Here is a 23,287-nt window from a genome sequence, read left to right as displayed (position 1 = left end):
TAAGTGCCATGTGTGTATCTTGTTTGGATCTAGATTTAAACAAACCAAATGTAAAAAGACATTTTTTAAGATAATTGAGGAAATGAGAATATGGACTGGGTATTAGAGGACATCAAAGAATTGTTATGAATTCTTTTTAGTGTGAAAGTGGCATTGTGGTTATGTTTTATAGAAAGTGTCCACGTTTTTAGAGGACACTGAAGTATATAGGGTAAAATGACATGATGTTTAAGATTTGTTCTGAAATACTTACAGAAATGGGAAAAAAAGAAAAAACATAAAGCAAGTACGGCAAAGCCTTGATAATTTCTGAATCTGAATAATAAATATATGGGGATTTGTTATATCATTCTCTCATATACTCTTATGTATTAAAAATATTTTTAAAACGATGCCAAAGAAAAAAAGGACAAATGCAAAGGACCCAGTGAGGGAAGATGATGTTCAAAGGATATAAACAGGCACTTACAGACGGGGAGGTACAAATGTACAATAAGCATGTGGGAAGATATTCTGCTTCACTGGTAGTTGGGAACATGCAAATTAAGACAATAAGAAGATAATTACTTTTTATTCAAAAGATTGGCAAGAAGTTAAGAGATCTGGACCATCTACTGCTATAAGCCTGACAAAATAGCTATCGTTGGGAGAGCAAATCACCCCCATCTTACAGTGTTTATGAAGAGTAAACCACATATGCTATTAGGACACAGCAATATTCTGTAGAAATTATAGTACCAGAAATTAATGATCTGTAAAAAAGGATGTCTGAGGCAGCATTCTTTATATTGTCAAAAAAAATTGAAAACAACCTGAGTTACCAGAGAGGAGAGGTTAAAGAAATTGTGGTTCATCCATACCAGGACTATATGTCTTTTTAAATTAAAAGTATCTTTTTCTATAATCAAGCAGTGTTATGTTTAATAGTACAAAAACTAGAAAATACCAACAGGAAAATAAAAATTCAGAATTTCAGACCTGGAGATACCATCTTGAGATATATCAAATGTTTTTCATTGTGTACACGTGCATATGTATGTATGTATGTGTATGCATATATATGCTTATTTTTCCAATAAGAGGTATCAAGTTACACTATATGTCCTAACCTCTTGTTCACTTAGTTCCCTCATGAATATTTTCCACATCAATAAATATCCCTCTACACACATGGCCTTAAAGAACTGCTTAGTATTCCATTAATAGATACTCCATAATTTAACCAATCCCCCATTTTGTGGTATTTAAGTGGATTCTAATTTCTCCTTTTATAAACGGTCTCCCTGCGCACCCTTACAAATCTTTGAAGATTATTTGCCAATTGCCTTCTAAAAGTTTTGGGTGCTTCTGGAGGCACTTAAGCCAGAGTAGTCCGAATGCTTTCCCATCACGCGAGCCCTCTATCTTCCCAGATAGCAAAACTGCAGTCTTTCGAATTTGTAGGACTTGTCTTAACCTGCCCGTTAGTCATGCGGCCAAAGTGGGACTCGGTTCCAGATATCCCTACACCCTCTCTCTGCTCTCTCCTCATTCCCGCCCCTCCCCTCGCCCCCGCCCCCGCCCCCTGCGCTTTCCCGCTCGGCCGCCTGGCCTATGGCAAACTCCAATAATTAATTAGGGGCGGGGATCAAGGAACGTCTATAAGAAGGCCGCCATTTTCCCTTCGGCTTTGAGACCGCCCTTGCAGTCGGTGGGTCTGGAGAGGTGCTGACAGGGTTGGGCCGCCGCTCGGCTCTCCCAGCCTCACCCCTCCCCCTCGCCCGGCACAGGTGGCTGGAGCGCGCCCCGCCCCCGCCAGCCACGGGTGGAGCGTGCGAGGGCGGATCCCAGACGGTCGCCGCCTGCTGCGAGCGGGCGCGAGCGAAGGCTGGTTCTGGACGGCCGGGCGAGAAGTCCGGCGGTAGCGGTAGCGTATCGTGGCGGCCAAAAAAATGCTTCTGAACCGAGGGCCCCCTGTAGGCCCTGGCGTGCCGGGCAGCGGGCTGCCCCAGCCGGGCGGGGTCCCTCAAGGCTTTGGGATCCGCCTGAGCACGGTAGGTCGGGGGCCGGAGGGGGCGGGCGCGCGCGCGGGTCCCGTGGCTGCGGGGGGCGCGTGGGGAAGGCCCGGCGAGCCGAGGCCTCACGTGGAACGGGACTTTCTCTCGCCCCCAGATGAGCCCCCGCTATCTACAGAGCAACTCCAACAGCCACACGCGACCCTTTGGTGCCATCGCGGAGCTGCTAGGTGAGTGGCGTGGGCGGGCCTGGCCGCTATCGCCCGAGTCAGTGGTGGTTCCAACGTGGTGCCGCGGACGCGAAAGGAATGTGCGGAGCCGAGCGGGGCGGGCGGGCTCTGAGGTGGGGGCGTCGGGACCGGCCCCGGCTCCGCATGCGGAGCAGGGGATCGGCGCTCTAGCCGGGGAGGAGGTTCCGCGAATAAAGTTGAGGAAACAAGGTGTGTCCAAAGAGTTAGAATTCCCGTGTGGTTTTTCTCTCTGGCTCCTGATGTTCCGGGCACTTTAGGATAGCTTAATAATCAAAGGGAGCTGCATAAAAATATCGGGCCCCAAGGCTGTTAGGCTCCGCAGGGACTGGCGAACCTACTACGGCGTCATGCTAGCAAAGGGGCATTGTAGAGGACCAGGCAGGGTCAGGAGGAAAGGTCTGTAAAACGGAGTTCTTTAACTTTTGAGACCGGAGTCTGGGAATGATGGAACAATCTCTTAAGAGATGACACGAGTGCATTTGGCTCCCTGTGACTCTGGAGGGTTGGGTCTGTCGTCCACGAGCGCCCTCACACCGCTGGAATGAATACTGAGCACTTAACCTCTCGCTCCACCAATGTTTTGCTTTTAAAGCATTTTCAGTTGATCCCTTGAAGCCAACTACCCCCAGCTTTTGCAGTAGTGTGCTAAATACTGTGTGGAAAGCAAAGAAAAACATTCCTAGACAAAAATGAAGCAGCATACAGAGCACATGATAAATGTTTCAAAAATGGAAAGAAGGGAGAGATGAGTAGGGAGCAAGGTAGCACTAAACATCTTGCAAATGGTATCAGAGCTCCCCAAATGAGCTCCAGTCCCTACTTAAGTAATTGCCATCCATGCAGTATGAGCTGTCTTGAACAAGAAATCAGTGGCAGCAGGATGAGGTGGTCAGGAGTTATTTGGAAGGGTGACAGGAAACTTTCATGATTAGTTTGACTATAACACAGAATGCCCACAATATGTATGACTGTTCATTAGAAGGTGCAGGGAAAAATTGACATTGACACATTCTGAATCCTAGAGAACAGGTACTACCTCTTTAAGGTTTTGTAGTATGCCTTGAGTGAAACTCTGTGCAGTGGAATAAGGTGTATCTGCATGTAACTTAAATGAAGAAGGGAGGGAAAAGTGACAATTTACTTAGTGGGAATTGGGAGACAATATGTTGTTCCTTCACAGTGGCACTGTGCAAAACAACTTTACTGGTGATCTGAAGAGTGTTCCATTTGTTATTTTGAATATATATGATTTTTGTCTTAAGCATTAATTTAAAGAACTAAAGTCTGGCCTAAGGTGTCCCATATGTGTACAAGTGTGTATGTGTATTGCATGTACACACGTGCCTGCACACATACATACAGAGACACAGATTTTAAAACCAAATCACAGCTATTTATGGACATACTCATAATAGGGAAAGGGAGAGCAGACTGTTAACTCATAACCCAAGGCTTTCATTTTAGGTTTTCTCTTAACAGTTTTCTCCTCCACTTAGGCATTCATTTTCTAGTGAATCATTCATTTGATAAATATTTATTGAGTACTCACTGTGGGAAAGACCACGTGGTAGGTACAAAACTGAATACAACATGGATTTAGTCTTCTAGTGGGGGAGATAAAACTTGTACAGAAGGTTTCCGCTTTATGTACCAGCAAGATAGAAAGTGATACATCAGCAAAGATACACTGAGTGCTGTGGGAGTTCAGAGGAAGGAGGGATGATTTCCAGCTTACCAGGAAGAGGAGGGTTAGGAAAAGCTTTGTAGAGTAGGTGATATTTGAGCTGAGATTTGAAGGATTGGGACATGTGGATATTGGTGTGGGGAGGGGAGGGCATTCCAGGCAAAAGGAACAACTGCATGAACAAAGGCATGAAGAATACTGAGTAGCTGAGTTTAATTAGATCCTGGAGTTCCCAGATAGTTCTTAGAGAGCTTACAAAGAGCTTTCACAAATACATTTTTAACTTTACCCTTTGAGGTAGTTGGTATTATTCTTCTCATCCTGCAGATAAGGATACAGAGGCTCAGAGAATTTAATGGACTTTTCCAAGGTTACATGTCTAGTAAGTAGTAGATCCAGGACTCAAACACACGTCTTTTTACTCCGAATACTAAGTAGGTAATGAAGTTAGGCAGACAGGAACGAGGATGTGACTGTGTTCAGGTATTTGTCCTTTTAGTCTGGAGTTTTCTGAGCAGAGGAATGTCATGGTCAGAGCTGCACTTCAGGAAAGGTGATCTCGCAGCAGTGTATAGGATGGATTGGAGAAGAGAGAAACATGGCTTTGAAGGACAGGAGGTTATCTGAATAATCCAGATGAGAGGGCATAAACTCTGTAAACTAATAAAGTGACAGTGGGAATAGAAATGACAAAATGTAAGACAGTATAGGGTAAGAGTGAGGGATAAAAAATGACTTTCAAATTTAAAACTTGTGGTCATTTGAATGCCAGCATTATGTGAATTGAATGCTGACTACACACACACACATGCACATACACAGTTGATCCTTGAACAGTGAGGAGGCTAGGGGTGTCTACCTCCCATGCAGTTGAAAATCCTCATGAAACTTTTTGACTCCCCCCAAATTTAGCCACTAATAGCCTTTTGTTGACTGGAAGCCTTACTAATAACATAAACAGTCAGTTAACACATATTTTGTATGTCATATGGATTACATACTGTATTCTTAAAACAAAGTAAGCTAGAGAAAGGAAAATGTTTTTTTCAAATTGTTGCATATCTCCAAAAATTTGTCCAATATATTTATTGAAAGAACATCAATGTATAATTGGTCCTGGACAGTTCAGACTTCTGTTATTAAGGGTTAATTGTGTGTGTGTTTGTGTGTGTGTGTGTGTGTGTGTGTGTGTGTGTGTGTGTGTATTTTATATTTATTCAGAAGAAGAAGGATGGGCTTGTGTTGGAGAGGATGACGTCCTTGATTTTACATGAATACTCTTCAATACTTGGAGGATGCCTGTAGGGCAGCCGCTTGGCTCTTGCCACCGGGCAGTAACCCACGTTAGCCATACTCGTGGAAGAGGGGAGGCTGGGAGGCTTGTGAAGCGCTACCTTAAAGCCATCTTCCACTCAGCATCCTGTCTTCCCTGGGGAGGGGGTTGTCATGGGACAGTTTCTGATCGCCTCCCAGGTTCTGATGAGATATGAATCTTCAGTTGCAGTGCTTTTTTTAGAAGACCAGAGGGGGTGGGCCAGGTTAAGGGGATAAGATAGATTCCCTGGGATATGGTTTCTCATGCCCTTGCCTAAGTGGCAGGTGAGGATGGGGTAGAGATAGTGTCCTCCCACTAAGGGTAGTAGTGACCAGGGGAGGAGAGAGAAGTCTCTGTGGGATCTGGTAGCACAAGACATCCCAGGCATGTAATGCAGCTCTCGCCTAAGTGGATGACAAGGGGAGAGGAGTGGGGGTTCTCTCACTGTCCTACCTGTTCATAGGCTGGGTGGACTGGGCCCCAGAAAATAGATTCCCCTGGAATCTGACAGCATATGCTATATGTTGACATATTTTTCAAGGCTTAAGCAGCAAGAGGTAGGATTGAAACTAGCCACCAGATTGATGCTGTATATTTATAAGTTCATTTGTTGAGGTTGACCTTGTTATAATTTCATTTGTTGAGTGAAAGTCCACTTAAAACAAAGTGGGTGCAAAGCTGTGCTTACTGCAGCCTGCTTATCTGCTGATGTCTTGTTCTCTGCTGCTGCAGCTAGCTACTCTTGGTTTCCTGCACGTCCCCGACCCCCTGTACTCCACCAGCTTCCAGCCAAGGAGATAAAAATGTCTAGCTGCTCCTGGCAGCTACCTTGTAACTCCTGAAGTGCCTGTATTAAAACTCTTTGTTGTGCTCGTGTAAAAAAACACCCAGGAAAGTTTGGGCAAAATTTGCAGTACAGAGGAAAAAAGTAATTAGGAGTGATTCTGTGAAAGGACTATGAGCGGGATTCATTGAATGCATTGCTGCATAAATGCAGAATTGGAATTGATATATATGTGTTATGTATTTGAATTGTGAATGTTCATAAAACATTAGACAAAAATTTTTTTATGTCCAAACTTTTCAAAGTGGAAATGATGTCTTGTTGGTTGATAAGTTAAAGATATCAGTCTCAGCACCTCTGGCTTTTTGCCATGATAGGCCCCAAAACAATTCAGGGCCTGCTTGCCAAGTAGTTTCTTGAAACAACATAGGTAGCTTCACAGTGTTGAGTCTTTCTGTCAAAGAAAAAAACTGCCTCTTACACAAAGTAAAATACTATGTTTATTGTTACTATAAAGTAAAATGCTCTATTTATTATTACAAAGCCTCTATCGCATGTCAAGCCTAAAATTCCCACCAAAAGTGGGCTCACATGATTTACCACATAACACAGGGCTTTGGCTACACCTAGTCCTTCAAGACTGACTGTCTCAGACCCCTTAACTTCCTTCTGGGGCTGTTAGCAATACCTTCCTGCTGTTAAGACTTTTTGGATTACAATCAGTTTTTATCAGTGCCGTCATGGCCCTTGAAATTAATCTGTGTCTTGTTTTATTTGATGGACATTCTACACATCCAAGTGGTTATAAATGATACTGTTAATTATACTGTAAAAGTTGCTATTTTGGATATGTGTAGTAATTCTCTTGCTCATAAGGGATGCTTCCAGTGGAGAAATGACAGGATTTGAACAGTACTAGTGGGACAGGTATATAGAACTGGGACCCCATCAGGATCTCTCAGCCAGCCACATGGTCTTAGAGCAGTACAGGATGCTAGGGAAAGGGAAGGAGGTGGAAGGGAAGGTCTCTGTCTTGACTGAAGAGCTAGTAGAGACAGGAGTCTTAAAGAAGCTATCCAACAGATTGCACAAACTACCCTCCCACTGGGGCTGGTGAGCCTAAATGAGACTTCTGCACCACATGTGTCAATAAACTGGCGCCTGTGACCAAATCATGTGGCCGGCCACTAGACAATAGCACACCCTGGGGTGGATATGACGCATATATCAGAATATCTGATGTCTTTGGAGTCTTAAATAATTAACACGAAGACCTAACTCAGGAGGAGTTGTCAAACTTCCTATATACATTTTTTGTCTACTTTAATTCTCTGTTCTCTGTTTAATGAGGGTTGGACAGCTTCACCTTTGACTATTACAGAGTACCTAAGCAGAATCACTGCTTCTCTCTAAGCATGCTGTTGCCATCCCTGGGATCTAGGCAGGCAATTAAATGTTTTGATTTTAATTTCTAACTCTTCCAGTGCTTCTCAGGCTACAACAGGGGTGGTGATAGTATCTGTGTTCTTTAACAAAGGAGGTGATGTAAAACAGTATAAAACAGTTTTCACAAATGAATTGTAACTGTGTAATATGCATCTATGTGTACCAAAATTGCCAATTCAACTCTTCTCCATAGCCACCCTATACTGTATGCGTTCATGAGCAGTAAAGTAGGTAAAAGACAAGAATAAGATAAAAATGGAACAGAATCCTCTGTATATAGGAGGAGTTATTTTTCCTGCAGACCCCGAAATTTGAAGGGAGGAAGGCAGATTACAGATCAGTCATTATATGAAATCTACAAAATCAGCTTCATAAGCCCATCTGCCATCATATCTGTTGTTCTCTGTAACCTAGTAAGTGCATAACTATTAATGCTCCCTGCTTACCTTCTGGGACACCCACGTGAAGGGAATAAAGAACAGTTTTATGTCTTAGGGGCACTGAACTAGAGATTTTAATCAAATATTAGGAAATGAGGTCTAATATCACAGATTTCTACTTTTTGCAGATAATGCTGTAGATCCAGATGTTTCTGCCAGGACAGTCTTTATAGATGTTGAGAAGATCAATAATAAATCTTGTTTGACCTTTACTGATGACGGATGTGGGATGACACCTCTTAAACTACACCGAATGCTCAGGTAAAAAGGCCTTTTTTCTTTTTCTCTTGTTGAGTTCATGAACTCTATTTAAGGCTTAATACTTTCTTTAATATTTTACTTTCCTTTTATTCATTCAACAAATATTCATTGGGCATCTATTATGTGCCAGGGCACTGGTTATGAGATAGACACTGTTCTTGCCCTCACAGTATATACAGTCTAGCTGGCAGAATCATATTCTAGCTGGCAGTTCAGATCATAATTAAGCATAATCATAATAAAAAGTGGTAAGTAGATATAATGATAGGAAAGTATAGGATGCAATGGGATAAGTCAGCAGGGGAACTCAATCTAAGCCAGTAGGTCAGGAAGAACCTCTTAGATGAAGTGGTATTTAAGCTGAGATCTAAGGGTGAGTAGTAGAATTTAACAAGGTAAAGGAGTAGGGGTCAAGGGATGAGTTCAAGCAAAGAGAAGAGCAAGTGTAAAAGCCTCCAGGTCTCACTGGTCACCTTCTGTGATTTATATTAACCTAAACCCAATCTTAGATAAGAAATATTAGAGCTGGGACGATTTGTGGGTGAAATCACGTGCCATCAAAGAGAAATAGAAGTCATTTATACACATAATCTTCGAAGGTTTTGGCATATAATTGCAAAGTTAGGAAATTCTCTTTTCTAACTGCTGAAGCCTAGTGTTAGAGATTTCTGTTGCCATGCTCAGTTCATATAATTACTTTAAAAGGTTGGTAGTTGAGACTGTTAAGTTTGTACTTAATTATCTTCACATATCACTCAGTGAAGGATGAGTTTCCTCAACTCCTTCCATCTTCCATTTTTAGCAGATGAGGCTGATTATTCTCCATGTGGCTTCCTGAACTAGTGTGTGCAGCATAAGTAACAGTGGAGGGGTACAGTGGTGGAGGGAAAGGGTTCTGAACTATAAAAGTGGAAAACATCCATTTGGTTGTAGTTCTCCGAAGGTATTCTAATTCTCTAACCCCATTTGTAAGGAAATCCCTTTGTCAGTCAAAGAAAATAAATGAAATTTGGGCACAGCCAATTATAAATGTGTGTTTTTTTATCTTTTCACTGTTTTGATAGTTTCAAGTAGCAAAATGTTTCTGTTTTTGTTTTTGGTATCATTAATGTACAATTACTTACACAACATTATAGTTACTAGACTCCCCCTATTATCAAGTCCCTCCCAAATACCCCATTACAGTCACTGCCCATCAGTGTACTAAGATGCTATAGAATCATGACTTGTCTTCTCTGTATATACTGCCTTTCCTGTGTCCCCCAACTCCCCGCTGCATTATGTGTGCTAAATGTAATGCCCCTATTTCCCCCTTATCCCTCCCTTCCCACTCACTATCCCCAGTCCCTTTCCCTTTGGTAACTGTTAGTCCGTTCTTCGGTTCTCTGAGTCTGCTACTGTTTTATTCCTTCAGTTTTTGCTTTGTTGTTTATACTCCACAGATGAGTGAAATAGTCTTTCACCACTTGGCTTATTTCACTGAGCATAATACCCTCTAGCTCCATCTAGGTTGTTGCAAATGGTAGTATTTGTTTCCTCCTTATGGCTGAATAATATTCCATTGTGTATGTGTACCACATCTTTCTTTATCCATTCATCTACTGATGGACACTTAGGTTGCTTCCATTTCTTGGCTACTGTAAATAGTGCTGCAATAAACATAGGGGTGCATATGTCTTTTTCAAACTGGGCTGCTGCATTCTTAGGGTAAATTCCTAGGAGTGGAATTCCTGGGTCAAATGGTATTTCTATTTTTAGTTTTTTAGGAACCACCATACTGCTTTCCACAATGGTTTAACTAATTTACATTCCCACCAGCAGTGTAGGAAGGTTCCCCTTTCTCCACATCCTCGCCAACATTTGTTGTTGTTTGTCTTTAGGATGTTGGCCATCCTACCTGGTGTGAGGTGATATCTCATTGTGGTTTTAATTTGCATTTCTCTGATGATTAGCGATGTGGAGCATCTTTTCATGTGCCTGTTGGCCATCTGAATTTCTTCCTTGGAGAAGTGTCTGTTCAGTTCCTCTGCCCATTTTTTAGCTGCCTTATTTGCTTTTTGTTTGTTGAGGTGTGTGAGCTCTTTATATATTTTGGATGTCAACCCCTTATCAGATATGTCATTTATGAATATATTGTCCCATACTGTAGGATGTCTATTTGTTCTACTGATGGCATCCTTTGCTGTACAGAAGCTTTTTAGTTTAATATAGTCCCACTTGTTCATTTTTGCTTTTGTTTCCTTTGCCCGGGGAGATATGTTCATGAAGAAGTCGCTCATGTTTATGTCCAAGAGATTTTTGCCTGTGTTTTTTTCTAAGAGTTTTAAGGTTTCATGACTTACATTCAGGTCTTTGATCCATTTGGAGTTTACTTTTGTATATGGGGTTAGACAATAATCCAGTTGCATTCTCTTACATGTAGCTGTCCAGTTTTGCCAACACTTACTGCTGAAGAGCCTGTCATTTCCCCATTGTATATCCATGGCTCCTTTATCGTATATTAATTGACCATATATGCTTGTGTTTATATCTGGGCTCTCTAGTCTGTTCCATTGGTCTATGGGTCTCTTCTTATGCCAGTACCAAATTGTCTTCATTACTGTGGTATTGTAGTAGAGCTTGAAGTCAGGGAGCGTAATTCCCCATTTTATTCTTCCTTCTCTGGATTGCTTTGGCTATTTGGAGTCTCTTGTGGTTCCATATGAATTTTAGAACTGTTTGTTCTAGTTCATTGAAGAATACTGTAGGTATTTTGATAGGGATTGCATTGAATCTGTAGATTGCTTTAGGCAGGATGACCATTTTGACAATATTAATTCTTCCTATCAATGAGCATGGGATGTGTTTCCATTTATTGGTATCTTCTTTAATTTCTCTCTTGAGGGTCTTGTAGTTTTCAGAATAAAAGTCTTTCACTTCCTTGGTTAGGTTTATTCCTAGGTATTTTATTATTTTGGATGCAATTGTGAATGGAATTGTTTTCCTGATTTCTCTTTCTGCTAGTTCATTGTTAGTGTATAGGAATGCAACAGATTTCTGTGTATTAATTTTGTATCCCAGAACTTCGCTGAATTCAGATATTAGATCTAGTAGTTTTGGAGTAGATTCTTTAGGGTTTTTTGTGTACGATATCATGTCATCTGCAAACAGGGACAATTTGACTTCTTCCTTGCCAATCTGGATGCTTTTATTTCTTTGTTTTGTCTGATTGCCGTGGCTAGGACCTCCAGAACTATGTTGAATAACATTGGGGAGAGTTGGGCATCCTTGTCTTGTTCCCTATCTTAAAGGAAGAGCTTTCAGCTTCTCACTGTTAAGTATAATTTTGGCTGTGGGTTTGTCATATATGGCCTTTATTATGTTGAGGTACTTGCCCTCTGTACCCATTTTGTTGGGTGTTTTTATGATGAATGGATGTTGAATTTTGTCGAATGCTTTGTGAGCATCTATGGAGAGGATATGTGGTTTTTGTCCTTTTTGTTGATGTAGAGGATGATGTTAATGGATTTTCAAATGTTGTATCATCCTTGCATCCCTGGGATGAATCCCAGTTGATCATGATGGATGATCTTTTTGATGTATTTTTGAATTTGGTTTGCTAATATTTTCTTGAGTATTTTTGCATCTGTGTTCATCAGGGATATTTATTGGTCTATAATTTTCTTTTTTTGTGGTGTCTTTGCTTGGTTTTGGTATTAAAGTGATATTGGCCTCATAGAATGAGTTTGGAAGTATTCCCTCCTCTTCTACTTCTTGGAAAACTTTAAGGAGGATGGGTGTTAGGTCTTCACTAAATGTGTGATAAAATTCAGCAGTGAAACCATCTGGTGCAGAGGTTTTGTTCTTAGGTAGTTTTTTGATTACCAGTTCAATTTCTTTGTTGATAATTTGTCTATTCAGATTTTCTGTTTCTTCCTGGGTCAGCCTTGGAAGGTTGTATTTTTCTAGAAAGTTGTCCATTTCTTCTAGGTTATCCAGTTGGGTACCATTTAATTTTTCATGGTAGTCTCTCATAATTCTTTGTATTTCTGTGGTGTCCATAGTGATTTTTCCTTTCTCATTTCTGATTCTGTTTATGTGAGTAGACTCTTTTTTTTTTCTTGGTAAGTCAGGCTAGGGGTTTATCTATTTTGTTTATTTTCTCGAAGAACCAGTTCCTGCTTTCATTGATTCTTTCTGTTGTTTTATTCTTCTCAATTTTATTCATTTCTGCTCTAATGTTTATTATGTCCCTCCTTCTACTGACTTTGGGCCTCATTTGTTCTTCCTTTTCTAGTTTCATTAACTGTGAGTTTAGACTGTTCATTGGGAATTGTTTTTCTTTCTTGAGGTAGGCCTGTACTGGAATATATTTCCCTCTTAGCACAGCCTTTGCTGCATCCCACAAATTTTGTGGTGGTGAATTATTGTTGTTATTTGTCTCCAATATTGCTGATCTGTTTTTATTTGGTAATTGATCCATTGATTATTTAGGAACATGTTATTAAGCCTCCATGTGTTTGTGGGCTTTTTCGTTTTCTTTGTGTAATTTATTTCTAGTTTCATACCTTTGTGATCTGAGAAGCTGGTTGGTTCAATTTCAATCTTTTTGAATTTACTGAGGTTCTTTTTGTGGCCTAGTATATGATCTATTCTTGAAAATATTCCATGTGCACTTGAGAAGAATGTGTATCCTTTTGCTTTTGGATGGAGTGTTCTGTAGATGTCCGTTAGGTCCATCTGTTCTAATAGGTTGTTCAGTGCCTTGGTCTCTTTACATATTTTCTGTCTGGTGGATCTGTCCTTTGGAATGAGTGGTGTGTTGAAGTCTCCTAAAATGAATGCATTGCATTCTGTTTCCCCCTTTAATTCTTTTAGTATTTGTTTCACATATGGAGGTACATAGATATTTATAATAGTTATATCCTCTTGTTGGACTGACCCCTTTATCATTATGTAATGTTCTTCTTTGTCTCTTGTTACTTTCTTGGTTTTGAAGTCTATTTTGTCTGATACAAGTACTGCAACTCCTGCTTTTTTCTCCCTATTAGTTGCATGAAATATGTTTTTCCATCTTTTTACTTTCAGTCTGTGTATGTCTTTGGGTTTGAAGTGAGTCCCTTGTGGGCAGCATATTGATAGGTCTTATTTTTTTATCCGTTCAGTGACTCTATGTCTTTTGATTGGTGCATTGAGACCATTTACATTTAGGGTGATTATCGATAGGTATGTGCTTATTGCCCTTGCAGGCTTTAGATTTGTGGTTACCAAAGGTTCAAGGGTAATTCCCTTACTATCTAACAGTCTAATTTAACTCACTTTGTATGCTATTACAAATACAACCTAAAGTTTCTTCTTTTTTTGACTCCTTTTTCTTTTTCTTCCTCTTCCATTCTATGAATGTTATGAATCATATTCTGTACTCTTAGTCTATCCCTTGGGTGACATCTGTTTATCCTTAGAAATACTGCCATCTATAGGGGTCACTCCAAAATGCACTGTAGAGATGGTTTGTGGGAGGTAAATTCTCTCAGCTTTTGCTTATCTGAAAATTGTTTAATCCCTCCTTCAAATTTAAATGATAACCTTGTCAGGTAGAGTGTTCTTGGTTGAAGACCCTTCTACTTCATTGCATTAAATATATCATGCCACTCCCTTCTCGCCTGTATAGTTTCTGTTGAGAAGTCTGATGATAGCCTGATGGGTTTTCCTTTGTATGTGATCTTTTTTCTCTCTCTGGTTGCCTTTAATACTCTGTCTTTATCCTTGATCTTTGCCATTTTAATTATTACATGTCTTGATGTTGTCTTCCTTGGGTCCCTGTGTTGGGAGATCTGTGCACCTCCATGGCTTGAGAGACTATCTCCTTCCCCAGATTGGATAAGTTTTCAGCAATTACCTCCTCAATAACACTTTCTATCCCTTTTTCTCTCTCTCTTCCTCTTCTGGTACCCCTATAATGCGAATATTGTTCCATTTGAATTAGTCACACAGTTCTCTCAATATTCTTTCATTCTTAGAGATTCGTTTTTCTCTCTGTGACTCAGCTTCTTTGTATTCCTCTTCTCTAATTTCTGTTCCATTTACTGTCTCCTCTACTACATCTAATCTGCTTTTAAATCCCTCCATTGTATGTTTCATTGAATTTCTTAATGATTGAGTCTCCGACTTAAATTCATTCCTGAGTTCTGGAATATTTTTTTGTACCTCCATAAGCATGTTTATGATTTTTATTTTGAACTCTCTTTCAGGAAGATTGGTTAGTTCGGTTTCATTTGGTACTTTTTCTGGGGTTTGTGAGATTTTGGTATGAATCAGATCCTTTTGATGTTTCATATTTCTATGTGGTGCCCTCTAGTGCCCAGAAGCTCCAGTCTCTGGAGCTGCTCACCCCCTAGAGTGAGGTTGGGGGTCATTGGGGAGTGGAGCTGGTGCCTGGGGAGAGGAAAGATCTGTTTCCTGATTCCCATCATCAGTTCCTGTCTCCAGTATCACAGCCAGTGGGCCAAGCACACAGGTTTAAGCCTCTGTGCTTTGTGTCTGTAGCTGTTGTAGGTGGGGCCTCCATCTGGCTGGCCTAATGCCAGCGCAGTGACTGCTGGTTTGTGAGCCGGTACTGTCAAGCCAGGAGGAAGGCTCGGTAGGCTGCGTGTCACAGTGGGGGCCTCGGAGCTGAGCAGCCAGCCAGGGGGAAGGAGTGCCCAAAGCTACTCAAAGTTTGCAACCTGCTGGGCAGAGTGTGCTCAGACAGCCTTGTCCAGCTCTTCCTTCTCCCATGCAGCAAGTTCTGTGCAAACCCCGCCCCTTCAGCAGCCCTCTAGCTGCTAGGAAGCCTCTCAGCCCACCTCTCTTTCCCCTGTCACAGAGCTGCCGGATGTGGATCCCATCCTCCACAAACAGCCAGAATGTCCATCTCTCAGGCAACTCCGCCTGTCCCAGCTCCCCAACCTCCAGAGCACCACATAGTGTAGGTTTCTGCTCGCAAAGCAAATCTCCAGGGCTAGTTGTTCAGCAGTCCCAGGCTTCCACCTCCTCCCCACTCCGGTTCTCTTCCTCCTGCCAGTGAGCTGGGGTGGGGGAAGGGCTTGGGTCCCGCTGGATCAGAGCTTTGGTATGTTACCCTGTTTCGTGAGGTGTGCTCTGTTCATGAGGTCTGTATGCAGTCTGGTTCAGCCTTCTTTCCTGTTGCTGTTTTATGTTTAGTTGTATTAATTAACTATATTTTTGTACTATTTGTGGTTTTGGGAGGAGTTCTCTGTCTCACCTCTCATGCCACCATCTTGAATCCATCCAAACCCCTTTTGTATGTCAACACTGTTGTCTCTTATGTCAGACTTACTTAGTGAACAGGAGTGACTGAGTGAAGAGAAACCATCTGTTTAAGCCAGGATACCACTGTGAAAAGTTAGAGAGCTATACTGAACTATATAAAATTCATTCCTACAATTCTGTTTATTCTGAGGGCATTTATATTAGGTAGTTATTTGATTGGTACCTGGCATCCATTCTGCAACTTTCAGTTAAATAGAATACCTCACATGGGAACGTAAGTAGAGTGAAAGAACACATCAGAAGAGTGAGGTCGAACATAACAAAAAAAACAAAATCCAGAGCTTCCAGCTTTTGTCTGCTCATTATTCTTATCCTTTCCATTTCTGTTTCTGGCCCTGGCCTACTACTTACCTTCTCAACCTTATATGGTCATTTGGTCTCCCCAAGCTAAGTAACACAGTAAAGGTTTATACTTACAAAGGGAGAAAGAGATGATAGATGGCAGAAGAGGCAGCAATGGCTAGGAAATGAAAGGAGTAATATAGTCACCCTGTTTTCACTTCACCACTTTCCTTTGACCACCTAATTGAAGCTTTTGTTGTATTAGAAAAGGATTAAGTCCAAATAACCCTATACAGTTGACCCTTGTACAACATGGGTTTGAACTAAGCAGGTCCACTTATATACAGGGAAGTTTTTCAGTAAATATATTGGAAAATTTAGGAGGGATTTGTGACAATTTGAAAAAAGTCTTCTTTTCTCTAGCTTATGTTATTGTTAGAATACAGTGCATAATCCATGTAACATGCAGAATATATATTAATCAACTGTTTGTTATCGGTAAGGCTTCCTGTCAACAGTAGGCTATTAGTGGTTAAGGTTTTGGGGAGGCAGAAGTTACATGTGGATTTGCAACTGTGCAGGGGGTTGGCATGCTTAACCCTCCTGTTGTTCAAGGGTCAGTTGTAGATTTATTTCACGTGCTAGGTAAAAATTAATGTTTATGAAGACCCCTGAGTTTTAGATATGACATTTGATCTGAAGTAGAGGTAGAAGTAGAGAATAGCACATGACAATTCTCTGAATGGCTTCTAGAGTTAGTTTAATTAGAGTTTGAATACTGCTTTATAACATAACATATTATACATATAGTATATAATTTAATTATACTAACATACCCATCTTTTCTAGGCAATTCTTCCACAAGAGGAATAGGAATGCTTGAATGTTACTGACTTCTATAGATTTATTTCCTGGAATATTAAGGCCCACAGACTGCAGAAACTCAATGCTCTTGGTATTACCTTTTTCTGTGGTTAGCTTTATTTGTACAAAGCTTCTGTATACCTCAGCCCTGCTCAAAAGAGTAAGAGCCCAGGCCAAGCTGCTCAACCATGACATATAGACTACCTGTTTTATTGATGTTGGGAAAGCATCTAATCTATAATATACAAAATCCTTCCTTAGACTGTAAACCAGGAGGGCAAGAATCATGTCTTTTTTATTAACAGTTGTGTCTTCAGTGCTTAGCACAATGCATGGCATACAGTAGGTACTCAGTAAATATTTATTGAATGAATGGTAGTGTATAATGTTGTGAATTTAGTCAATCTGGAGAGAAGCAATCCATAAAATTAGTTATATTTGTGGTGAGAGAAGATAGATGAGGAAGGTTGTCATTTTCTAGATTTCATATCTTTGATTGTTTTGGTTCTTTTATTTTGTCATGTGTTTAAATAGAGACTATGAGAAAGGGGAAGGATCTGGCTCCCAGGTTACGCTGATCCTAAGGGGCTCCAGAGATTGTAGAAGTGACTCAGTGAAAGGCCCTTAATAAAACCTTAATAAAACAAGAGAGACTTTCTCCTTCAGCTGCTTGCTGATATTCAGAGGAAGAACTACCTATTTTTTTATCCCTTGGCCACATTCCAGTGAACTGTCCCAGCAGATAGAGCAGAGGGTAAGAACTGGAAGGGTTATCCTTTGGGTAGAGAGTTGCAATTGTCAAGCTATATTACCTCTGACTTTCAGATTTTTAAAGAGTGATATAACCAGGTTAGGGGATGCCTACCTTAGTACCTCTGACTAGTGCCACTACGTGGTACTTTTGTTACCCTCTCTAGGTTGTACTCCGAGATAACCACCCTTTTCACCCACCCTAACTTTAATATTAGCAATCAAAGCCATTATATCTAGACAAGAAAGACAGCTGCCCAAGGCGTTCTCCAGTTCTGTGTGTTAGTCATTGAAAAGAGGGTGCCTTTACATTTTTAAAGGGTGACTATAATGGGCTGGAAGTTTTTATATACACACAAAACACAGGAAAATCATTCCTATTACTCTATAGTAATTTCCTATGTTTTTTACTGAGTTTTGCCCAGAAATACTGAAAGAAAGAAGAAAGGAGGGACTTTTTAACAAGTGTTCTTCATTTGTAAGCCAAACATTCTGCCTGTCACCTATCTTAGGATACTTTTTACCTTTCTAATTTCTTTTTTATGATACCTTTTTTCTTGTATAATTACAGCTTTGGCTTTACAGATAAAGTAGAAAAGAAGAGCCAGTGTCCCATTGGGGTCTTTGGTAATGGTTTCAAGTCAGGCTCCATGCGGCTGGGAAAGGACACTCTTGTCTTCACCAAGAATGGGTGTTATCTCACTGTTGGACTCCTATCACAGTCCTATCTGGAATGCATCCAGGCCCAGGCAGTTATTGTGCCAATTGTTCCATTCAGCCAGGAAAGCAATATCCTTTCTGGAAATGGAGAATATTGGTAAAAAAATTAGTCTAATCTATTTTGGTAGAAAGCTCTTTCTTCAGGTCAGATCCAGCTATCAAAATTTTTCATATTTAAAAAGGTATTCAAATGTCTTTCTTACATTTAACTAGAATTTCACCCTGTTAAGTAGTTCTAAAATAGGTGGACCACTGACAGAAGCTAAGAAATGGTTTTGTTGTATCAAAATTTTCATTGTTACAGGATTTGATCTGTGTAGTATCTTCCCCCTGCATATCATCTTCCCCCTACACCACTATCATGATAAAGTTCCCAGGGCCTTTTTTCTCCCCTAAGAGTAGTTACATTTGCATCATGCTCTTAGTAACCTACTATTCATCAGCTTATCTGATAGCAAAATCGTTCATTTCCCTATACCTAGACAAGCTATTATTTCTGTTAGACACCAGGTTGTGTTAACCCAAGCTGTATAGTTTGAACTCACTGCTTCCAAAGAGTCTAAAAATTAAGCTTTTGATCTATTTCTTAGATACAGGACTGTCTTTGTTTACACTGTATCTTTGAAGCTATATTCTGCAGAGCTAACTGGTTTTGGTGTTTGTGTCTGCAACCTTTCTCCCTTTTTTCTCCTTTCCTTTCTTCTATAGCAGTTAACACCCATGCTTTATGTCTATATGTCTGTATTTTTTCTAAGTTGTGCAAGCCAAAAGACAGATTTGCCTAGTTTGTAGCATCCTTTTGTACTAATTTTTCTTTGACTCTATTTGGTTTTACAAAAAATGATTGTTACTGAGGATTCCTGGCCCAGCCTAGAAGCCATCTTGAAACATTCAATTTTCAAAAAAGAAAATGACCTGCTGTCCCAGTTTGATGCCATCACAGGCAAAAAAGGCACCCGTATTCTCATTTGGAACATCCGCAGGTATAGTATCCCAAGGGTGATAGAGTCTAAGAAACAAGGGTTGTGTGATGAAGCACATTTTAATTAATTTCTAGAGAAGCAGAGTAGAAAAATTTCAATATGTACTTGTATCTCATTGCCTGTCTTTCCTTGACTTTCTTAGAACCACAGCTCTATGAGATAGTTTTTATTGGTAAAATGTGGTGCTTAATAATGTGGAGACATGCATATCCTGAGGCTATTGCCACAAATAATCAAGACAGTTCATCATTTTTTTAAGATCTTCGGAATCCATTATAAATATTTTATATTCATAAGACATTGTTTTGAGATAGGTAAATGATAGTTATTTTACTTATTTGACAATGAAAATGAAGTATGAGAGAGAAATTAGGGTAACAAAGAGCAACATGATCCTTAAAAATAAAAACCTCTGTATTAGTGCTTTCAAAGAGGCTGTATTAGAAATATAAAAATCTTTGAGGCAGCTTAATTTGAACTATAAAGAGGTTGGCTTCAGGTCATGTGTTTGAGCTTATAAAACAATCTAGAAATACTCTAGGATGCATCAATTGTTTAATCTTGTCATCAAATGGAATGTATTTAACAGTGTCTGCTAAAAGCTAAAAACCTTCAATATAAAATAGAGATGACACTGGTATGTTTAATAGAACAGAGTATCAGACATATTCATTCTTTTTCTCAAGCTAGGTATTTTGCCTTATTTCTTAGCTGTGTAAAACTTATGTAAGAACTATGCTGCTTTATATAGAGTGTACTTTCAATTAAAAAAGAAATAATACAGAGGTTTTTCACAAATTGGTAATTACATCCTCTTTGTCCTATTGAGAAAACCTCAAGTAATATTAATTATATTATAAAGGATCTATAAATGTGGTATTTTCCTGAGGTATTTCCAATGATTTAAACACATCAAGCAGACTCTTCTTTGTACACTGTTTCTCAATTAAATGGTATTATGTGTTAGTAAATAGCAGATGTCATGGTCAAATAACTTTGGGAAAAGCTGACTTAAGCAAAGTTTACCATATTGCTTTATTGCAGGACTTCTCAGAGACTTTAATATGCTAATGATTTTTCAATGAGCATTGAGCATATTTAAGAGAGCAATATAGTATGCATTTACCAATTTCAAAAAAATGTTTTTCAGACCTCTTTTCCTTGGATGGTGAATGCTGAGGGGCAGGGAGGACAAAGAACCTCTTCAGAGTGTGTGTTAGACTGAAATGGGACAGCAAGAGTCAGGATTATCCTGGAAAACCCAGAATATGCTATTATAGCGCCATGGGTTTTATACAGGCTGTATACAATAATGGCTCTGGTCCAGCGCTGAAGAAGGAGCTCCATTTTTCAGCACAGCTGCTCTGAGCTGTTAGAGCCTAAAGTATTAAGGGAGGTATCACTAGAGTGTAAGGTGGCTCGGAGAGCCAGGAATTGTTCTCGATTTTTTCCATCATACAGCCTTTCTTTGTTTCTTAAGGGCAGTTTGAGGACTACTCTTCTACAGAACAAATTTTGGGAACTATTGTTCTGATATATATGTTTTCTCTATAACCCATCATTTGTTTTTTCCAGGAACAAAGATGGATCTTGCCTTTTTTCCTTGGCAATTGTTAGTGATGTAGCCCAGGGTCTTGGATGCAGCAAAGCTAAGTGGCCCAAAAGGATTTTGAGAAGAAAGGTCCTTAGGAAAGGAATATGAGTACTATTATATTTAAGTAATAATTACACAAATGATATTCTAGAGGACTAGCAAATTTATGCTGTTTTTGTAACAACCTTATTTTCCTTCTATGAAGTAGGATTACATCTGGGGAAATCTTGGTATCTCATTAGTCCTTATATTATTGCTGAAGTTAGAAGTAGGTTTTGATTTGTCTATTTATTCAGTCATGGAACATGATGTTGAATGACCTACCCAACACTACCCAGAAAGCTGGGATTTTTTTTAGATCCTACTTTGAGGATAGCTAAGTCCCATTTGATTTATCAGATCACAGTCATTCCCACCTCCCTTTTTTTTTTCTTTCCTTCTAAACTTGGCATCACTACCTCTATGAAACATAGTGGGTTTTTGTAGACTGGAAATACCCTTAAATATTGTGTCATCGTCAAACCAAGTAGTTTATAGTTCCTTTGCACTGGTAGCCAGGGAAGAAAATAGATATCTGAGTTTTGGCTCACATTGTTTCTCTTCTCTTGGGTTCCTACTGAATTTTTGTCCTTTGGAGCCAGTTTTTGTTAGATTGGTACTTGTCTCTTTTACCCAGAAATAAAGATGGAAAGTCTGAGTTGGATTTTGATACCGATCAATATGACATTCTGGTGTCAGACTTTGGCACAGAAGAGAAGGAGACTGGTGGTGTTACCTCTGAGCTGCCAGAAACAGAGTATTCTTTACGGGTGAGTAAGGGAGGTTTTTCAACAATGAGAGGTAAGATTTCCTGTAGCATAAAAATACTATAGAACAAGATCTCACTTTAGCTATATAAAGATGGCAACCTTTTAGCGTTGTGCTAGAATTCCTTTTCACCATCTCCCTAACAGTTTTGCTAATATAGTCAGCAACACTTTAGTGTGGTGGTTGACGTAGTATAACAAGGTGTAGAAGCTGAGCCAAATTTTTGCCCAGTGTCGTCAGTCGCTAACTGTTTTATGGGAATGTCAGTAGAGTTGGCAATATCATATAATAATTTTCCCATCACTGTTTCATAGGCATTTTGTGGTATTCTATATATGAAGCCACGAATGAAAATTTTTCTGCGTCAGAAGAAAGTGACTACTGAGATGATTGCTAAGAGCCTGGCCGATGTAGGATATGATCTGTATAAACCTACCTTCACAGTATCCTTACAACTACGTGAAGTTGGCTTCCTCATTTTATGATTGTATTTCCAAGTGGGCACAGAAAAACAAAAACCTTTCCCTTTTCCAATTAAAAAATGTGTGTTATAGTACAAATCCTGCTAGAATGTACTCTAAAGAGATATTTCTTTAATGCCAATCTATACACCAGTTTTTTAAGAAATCTCCTGGAAATTATTAAAACAACAGCATCTTGAGTTTTTAGAGATCCTGGTTCAGTAGATTCTAAATTTATTTTTTAAATAAGAAATATTTATTTATTTTTAAATCCTCAAGTGATTCTAATGAATAGTCAGGTTTAAGAATCTCTGCTATAAGGAATAATACATACTATTTGGTTTGCACTGGAATTTTTAAAGGTACTACATTGATAGAAAATAAGCAAGATGTGAACTAGAATTTGTTAATCTTTTAGGCATGGTTTGATTTTTGTCATACATAACAAGTCCAGACTTATGTTGATGGAACTTAGGATAGTGGAAATTAAGGGTTGCTCTTCTAGGGTGAGATAAATTTTCAACAGGTTTCACATGGATTTTCTGTCCTTTTCATAATGGCAGCCACTCAGAGAATTACTCATTTTCACTTCTACCCTAGCATTATACTGGGAATGGTTTTCTGACACTTGAGAAAATCGTAAGATGAACTGGAAATTAGGTCCATCTTTGTTGATGGCTTTTTAGGGGAAAAAAAGCCTTTGAAAGGGTGTGAACTCAAGCAGTTATGATGAATTGCTCTTGTAATTTATTTCCTAGTAATTAAGCATAGCACTTGGCCTAAGACACATGTTCACACACTGTTTGCTTTATCAAAGATATTGCCTAGCTTGCTTTGTCTTTCTTCCCCTGACCAAAGATTAGAAATTGTTGTTTCCTTTTTTAAAAGCTATATAGTTGTTACTCATAAGCAGATTGATTTTTCTCCTTTTGGGGAACACATACCTTTCTATTATGAAAGTTTTCTTTTAAAGCCCTAAACAAACCTAACTTAACAAAGCCAGACCTAGCATTGTTAGCATCTGTATGTAAATTAGTTATAATATCACTATATGTAGCCTAGGATTTTAGTGCCACTGGTTAATAGAGCCAGTTTAAAGAAGTGCTTTCCAACTACGATTTTAGGATATCACCTTTCAGCCTCCAGCTTCTTTCTTTTGTGGTTTCTATCAGGGCAACTCAGATGCATTGTTAAAAAACAAAATTCAACTGAGTAAATTTGAAGATCTAATTGGCTTTATTAAGTGATTCATGAATCCAGTAGCATCCCATCTAGCAAGTACAGAGATGCTCCTGAGGAGATAGACAAAATGGAAGGTTTTTATTGGTGGGAGGGTGGAG

General features: G+C 39.6%; 1 protein-coding gene across 2 annotated transcripts in view; it reads left to right on the top strand.

Annotated features, from left to right (window-relative positions):
- Nucleotides 1–1,670: 1,670 nt before the first annotated feature.
- Nucleotides 1,671–23,287, top strand: part of MORC4 (MORC family CW-type zinc finger 4) — a 49,627-nt gene continuing 28,010 nt past the window's right edge. Inside the window, exons 1-7 of one of the 2 annotated variants that reach the window (XM_073228207.1) lie at nt 1,671–2,033; nt 2,152–2,224; nt 8,043–8,175; nt 17,954–18,172; nt 18,939–19,085; nt 21,356–21,488; nt 21,801–21,929. In XM_073228207.1, the coding sequence (XP_073084308.1) occupies nt 1,932–2,033; nt 2,152–2,224; nt 8,043–8,175; nt 17,954–18,172; nt 18,939–19,085; nt 21,356–21,488; nt 21,801–21,929 (936 nt within the window). In that variant the 5' untranslated portion in view covers nt 1,671–1,931. The remainder of the gene's footprint in view (nt 2,034–2,151; nt 2,225–8,042; nt 8,176–17,953; nt 18,173–18,938; nt 19,086–21,355; nt 21,489–21,800; nt 21,930–23,287) is intronic. The other variant, XM_017653646.3, reaches the window with a different exon arrangement.

The sequence above is a fragment of the Manis javanica genome, chromosome X (genome assembly GCF_040802235.1).
Source record: "Manis javanica isolate MJ-LG chromosome X, MJ_LKY, whole genome shotgun sequence".
Classification (NCBI taxonomy): domain Eukaryota; kingdom Metazoa; phylum Chordata; class Mammalia; order Pholidota; family Manidae; genus Manis; species Manis javanica.
This window is presented reverse-complemented; position numbering and strand designations above follow the sequence as displayed.